Below are 6515 nucleotides of genomic sequence, written 5' to 3'. Positions count from 1 at the left end.
TTGATGGAATGGTCATTGATTTTCATGTGCCTTCATAACGAGGCCCTCTGCAAAGCAATGTTCATCGATCTTTCATATCAAGACCCTCTCCGATGGAATGGTCACTGATTATTGATTTCCTTAATGTTTGCATGCATGTCGTTTCTTTTTAGAGCTTGAATGAAATTTTTGTTTTTGTCTTTTCTTATTTTTTACTTTGATAATATGAAATGTAAAATCTTCATATTATCTAGCAAAATATAAGAAAAGAGGGATAACTGTCAACACCCAATTTCGTCCGAGTGAATAAAAATGTTTTTTTTCTTAAAAAAAACAAAAATAAATGTTAAATAAAAAGAAAAAAAATAATTTGTCGTAAAATAAATAATAATAAAAAGTTTCCTTAATTTATGTTCTTAAAATGTGTTGGAATCCGCGAGTCAACTCGACTCACTATAGGTTCGGGTCAAGTTAGGTTGAAATTTTTTTACAAATTTCAATACAGGTTAATTTTTGACCCGGCTCATCTAGAACCCGGCTCACCCGGGTTAAACTCGTGGTGAGTCAGGTTGGTTCACCAACTCGCAGATAAAAAAGTCACACAAATATTTTTTATTAAGTTGAGTTTTACATTTGGGTCATGTTAAGTTGTTTTCTTGGCCAACACATAAATAATTTGTATTTTTTTTATTTTGGTTTGTATTTGAATTGTAATAAAATTTATGGTAGGCTGGACCGGGTTAAAAAGAAATCCAGAAACAATGACCACAAACAGATAACCAGGAATAAACAAAACTTTCAAGGGAAAAATGAAATCATTAAGAAAACGATTTTTATTGAATCTGAAAAAAGGTACACTCGGAAGAAGCCAAAGAGGCATACATCTATAACAAAGGAAAATAGATTACAGAAAAATACGCTAAGCAAACAACAACAAACACGCTTGAGCGTGGAGAGAAGAGGAAATGGCGCTAGGCGTCAGAAACCCGGTGCTAAGCGTCCAAACAGCAGAAAAGACAACTAATTTTCTTCAGAAAAGCGACGAAATATTTATATATCCTTACTTATTCATAACATATGACATATTATATATTTAACACTTTTATTTGGGAACAATATGTTTATTGCTTCGGTGAATTATTGTGCTAAGTTAAAGGTGATATAATTGTGGTGCTAATCTGGGCTTAACAACTGTCATAAGTGGCTCTGCAAGATTTAAATCATCATTGGACTCAACTAGGTTTATTTTTGAAACATTAGGTGGGGTAGTCCAAGTGAAGCCATGCAGCAACCTCGCAAATAGCATCACGGTCATTGTGGTCCCAAGCATTACTCCAGGACAACCACGCTTTCCTGTGCTAAATGATATGAACCTCAAGTTTGGCTCTGTCAAAGTTACATTAGACTCATTATCACTCTTAAGGTGACGTTCTGGTTTAAACTGGAGGGGTTCATTCCACACTTTTGGGTTTCTTCCAAGTTCTCTTCTACTTAGTATTACATGGCTACCCTCTGGGATGAAGTAATTTCCCACAGTTGTATCACTGATTGAGACATGGGGAACATTAAAAGGTGCCATGGGATGAAGGCGAAAAGCTTCTCTTGCACATGCCTTTACAAAGTTGAGCTTTGGTATATCTGATTCTTGAACCAACCTCTCTTTTCCCACCACACTGTCCAATTCTTCAATGGCTCTTTGTAACAAATTTGGTTGGTTTATCATTTCAGCTAGTGCCCATTCGAAAGCATTTGATGGATTGTCCACTGCTGCTATCATTATTTCCTGTAAGATTGAATATAGAGTTCCAATTTTATATTTTGAGCATGGAATGAAATACAACTATTATTGTTTTGGCTAAACTTCCTGGTCTTTGCAAATAAATATTGTTACATTAGAGAATAACAATGAGAAAGTGATTTTTTTTTACTGTGTCAATATTTTAATCGAGGGAGACGAAGACATTAATTTCAATTATGAAATATTAACGAAAATACAGGCGTTGTGAATTTTTGTTCGTATTTTTTAATTTTTATTTAATTATGAAATATTAACGAAAATATAAGCGTTGTGAATTTATGCTTGTATTTTTAATTTTTATTTAATTTTTATCGAGATTTGAGTTAAAATTAATAGCATTTACTTTCGAATTATATAATTATTTTTTAAAATAATTGTTAAATAAAATAATTGTTAAAAACAAATGAGATTTTTAAAATATAAAATTAAAAGTAAATTATTTACAAAATAATTATTTTTTTTAAAATGAAAAATAAAATTGGAAAAATATAAAATATACAAAAGAAATTTTTTTTAAATGACTGTTTAGGCAAGAAATTTTTAAAATAACAGATAAAGATAATTTTTTTTTTAAAATAACTAATTTTTAAAATAATAATTAAGAATAAAATTAAAAAAAATATTGATATAAAATAAAAAATATTTTTTATATATTATATTATTATAGATTATTTGTTTTCTAAAGGGAAAGCTGCAAGTTAATTTATAATGTAAATGTGATAACGTATGATTTTAGAGATATTATATATTTAAACGATTTTCTGAATAAGTCATTGAAAAGATAAAAAGTTTTGACTTTTCCCTAAATTATAACTTGATTAGGAATAAGTGAAAAGATAGTTAAAAATAATAACATATAAAATGTTTAACAAATTATTTTAATTTATGTAGGTTGAAAATAGAAATAAGTCAATTCACAATATATAAATATAAATCTTATTTTATAAATTATTTTAATAATATATAAATAGTTTAAATTTGTTGTAATATATTTATTTTTTCTTATTTTTACTCCTGTTTTTAATTCATTACACGATTAACAAGAAGTATAGAGAAGTGAAATGTGATACTGCAAAGGATAAGTGTTTTCCAAAAGGAGAATGATATTTTAATAAATAAAAAAATTTAACAAACTTTGACAATCCTTTGTCTTTTTCCCATCCAAAGTGAAAATTTTTTAAAAATGAAAAATAAAAATTAAAACTACAATATCTTAGTGTAAAAAACAAACTTTGTTAAGTTTGTCAAAATATTTTTTTTCAAACTATAATTTTTGTTTCCTGTTCATGAAAACATACCGAGAAGAAAATTTTTACCACAATTTGTGCATTAATTTCTTCCAATGTCAATAATGGATTATTATCAGCATCTTTCAAGGAGATCAAAATGTCCAGCCAGTCCTGTTCATCAATCTTTCTTGTATCATTCCATTGTTTGACTCTTTCTTCAACGATTGGATCATGATATTTCTTTATCACTTTCAAAGCTTCTTTCACCTTCTTCTGGTGTCCATCCAAGTCAAGTCTCCTCAAGCATGGGATATAATCAGAAACAGAAAAGGCATAGACATATCTAAGTAAAACAAAGATGGAATCAACATGTTCTTTCTCCTCAAAACTAGGCCCTCCATCCTTCCTACCTTTCCCAAAATACCTTGTATTGAAAACAATTTTCCTGATAACGTTGCCACAATAATGCCTTGCAACACTTCTGATGTTGACAAGGCCAACAACACCATTGTTCACACTTTTGCTTTTGTTGTAGACATAAAACATAAGGTTGTCAGCTTCTTCAGTCCTTCTGTCATGGAGCCACAGGTGCTTTTGTGAAGAAAGCAAATCCGTGGTTAAGATTTTCTTCATCTTCTTCCATTGGTCCCCAAATGGCACTAAAATTGTGGTTAAATATCCGCTACTAACGAGATCAGTGCAAGTGGTTAGTGATCTTGATGCAAAAGTTGCATCCTGTTCTCTCAAAAACTGTCTGGCAATGGTGGGACATGTGACTGGGATAACATACGTATTTCCGAGGCGGATACATGCAATCTCAGAGTTCATTTGTTTCATGAGATTGTGTATCCATCGATGAGCAGGTTTGTTTGCAAGCATCTCAGGAAGGTTACCCACCACAGGCCACGGTTTGGGACCTGGGGGAAGTTTTGGTTTTTGTTTCTTGGACCATTTCTGAACAAAGTTAGGTATTAGGGCTTTTAGGATAATGGTTAAGCATACAAAGAACCAAAGGCTTCGAATTTTTGAAAAGAAAAGAGAAGGGGCATGTTCCATGGCTTGGAAAAGGGTTTTTGTGGTGGTAAAGATAGTTGGGTACTTTTTTTATTAACACAATGTCTTGCTTTAGCCACGATTAGAGGAAGTGGGTATGATATATATATCTTGGGAGAACTTTGATGCCTCATAGTATTTATTACACGGTGTAAAAGCATTTATTTCTCCTTTTTCTAATCTTTTCTTTCGATAATTTTCTTAAAATACCTTAACTTCATTTAATATCCATTTTTTTATTGCGTCATATGTTTTTATGTTTTAAGAAAAGTATTTTAGAAATAATATATTAAGACGTTGGTAAATTTTAGTACAATTAAATAATTTTAACAATTAAAAAGTCATTTTATTATTTATTAGACCGAGATACACAACAAAAAAATGTTTTATTAATAATCGATATAAGTAATAAAAAGTTGTTGGTAATTGATAATGACCAATTTAATATCAATTTAAAAAAAAATTATTGATTATCCTATTATTCTTCAAGCTTTCGTTGTTTTTCTTCTTCAAGCTTTTGGTGTTGTATTCCTTCAAGTGTTTAATCTGTGTCATAATAGTTGTTCTAGTTCATTTTTTCTTTATCTCGATTCATTTCACATGTATTTCCGTTCTAATCATTGCTGTTTGAGAGATTTTGACATTCATTAAAACAAAAATATGGAATTAGCGATGAAAAAATTGTTAGTAATATATTACAAGGAAATGTTTCATTAACAATTAATTTTAGTGATTAAAAGTTGTTAGTCATTATAATAACCAATTTATATACCAATTTAAAAAATAAAAAATTATTGGTTCCTTAAAACAATAATTATTATGAATAAAAAATTATAATTGGTCGTTAAATTTGTTACTAGTTAATTACATACTAATTTAGAAACTAATTCCTTTAGTAGCAAAAACCTAAATAACTAATGTTAATAACCAATCTCTTTTAGTAGTTAAAACCTTTGAAGATAAATTTTAGAAACCAATTATAATTTTTATTCATAATAGTAATTATTTTAGTAACCGATAATTTTTATTTTATAATTTAGTATCTAAATTGGTAATTATGGTGACTAACAACTTTTGGTCACTAAAATTTATTGTTAATGGAAACATTTTCTTATAGTACTAGAAGAAATTTATCGGTAAAATGAAGTTTCCTACCAAAAAAGACAACAATAAAATTTGTGGATAAAATACTTATTAGTAAATTTTACCGACAATCAGGAAAAGATCCGTCAGTAATTGTCAATGATCTTATATCCATTGATAATTATTGATAATCATATACCAATAATAGTAATTATCGACAACCATATTATGATTTGGATTTTCTTCTTCCTCTTTTTCCTTTTCTTCCACTTCCTCGTCTTCCTATTCCTCTTATTCTACTTCTTCCGCTCTTCCTTCTCTTCTTCCTCTTTCTTTTCTTCCACATCTTCCTTCATCTTGAGTTGGTTTTCAAATTAGCCAACAATTATAAGAATTTGTTTTCTTTTTCTTCTTCTTCATCTTCTTTCTCTTCATTTTCGTTTTCCACTTCTTCTTCTTCCTCATTCCTTTTCTTCTTCTCATTCATCTCCAATTCATTTACCAATACATTTGACAACCATTTAACCAATTAATTTAATTGAAAAAAAATAATTATCGAGATATTTTATCACGAAATTATCGAAGTCCAAAATGAAAACATTGACCTCTATTTTACTGATGGAGTACTAAAAGATTCAATTATTAATATATTTGACCGATTAAATTCTTTTTTGGTAATAAGAATTTTAAATTGTCAGACGGAAACAAAAATATCTGGTAGTAATTATAATTTTAATTCACACATGAATTTTATCTATAGATCCATTATTATCGGTAATAAAAATTCTAAAATTCATTGATAAAATTTGTTTTACCCATGGATTCCCTAATCAATAAAATTTTCCAATTTTCTTCTAATGATCCTTATAGCTATTGTTAATTTTTTCCCCCTTTGTTGTAGTGTGTAGTCCCATTACAATATTTTATAGTTTAGACCATACTAAATTAGACAACGACTAAATAAATGTGACCTAAACAAATAATAAACAATATTTTTATAAATGACGTATAAATATCATGAAAGTCCATGATTATATTACTGTTGCTTTAAACTATGTGGACAAAATCAGTAAAAATGTGGTCTAAAAATATAGGTGAAGTCTAAAATTAACTTGAAAAACTATTGTCTATTGTGAGGATTTTAAGCAACAGTTTTAAAAATATTATCGTACTAAAAACCGTTATCTACTATCAATAGCTACACTCACCTATACTACACCTAAAAAAGTGTGATCTAATCTTTAGACTACGAATTTTATAATTTAGATCACAATTTTATGCCGTTGTCTAAAGTGATTTTTGTTATAGTGTCCGTATCATTTTCCCTTTCCAAATTTGATTTAAGGTTTGAAAATCTTCAACTTTCAAAATCT

At 28.7% G+C, this 6515-nt stretch overlaps 1 protein-coding gene across 2 annotated transcripts; it reads right to left on the bottom strand.

Annotated features, from left to right (window-relative positions):
- Window positions 1–789: 789 nt before the first annotated feature.
- On the bottom strand, window positions 790–4129 carry LOC146883257 (isoleucine N-monooxygenase 2-like). 2 transcript variants are annotated; one of them, XM_085667872.1, is made up of 2 exons: window positions 3076–4129; window positions 790–1762 (listed from the first exon to the last, which is right to left on the bottom strand). In XM_085667872.1, the coding sequence occupies exons 1-2, from the start codon at window positions 4060–4062 to the stop codon at window positions 1130–1132; spliced, it is 1620 nt and encodes a 539-aa protein (XP_085523998.1). In that variant the 5' UTR covers window positions 4063–4129; the 3' UTR covers window positions 790–1129. The 2 variants fall into 2 exon arrangements, with proteins under 2 accessions (XP_085523998.1, XP_085523999.1); XM_085667873.1 differs by having other exon boundaries at window positions 3094–4129.
- Between the last annotated feature and the right edge of the window lie 2386 nt (window positions 4130–6515).

The sequence above is a fragment of the Vigna unguiculata genome, chromosome 10 (genome assembly GCF_037176805.1).
Source record: "Vigna unguiculata cultivar grain cowpea cultivar isolate G323 ecotype 2 chromosome 10, ASM3717680v1, whole genome shotgun sequence".
NCBI lineage: Eukaryota > Viridiplantae > Streptophyta > Magnoliopsida > Fabales > Fabaceae > Vigna > Vigna unguiculata.
This window is presented reverse-complemented; position numbering and strand designations above follow the sequence as displayed.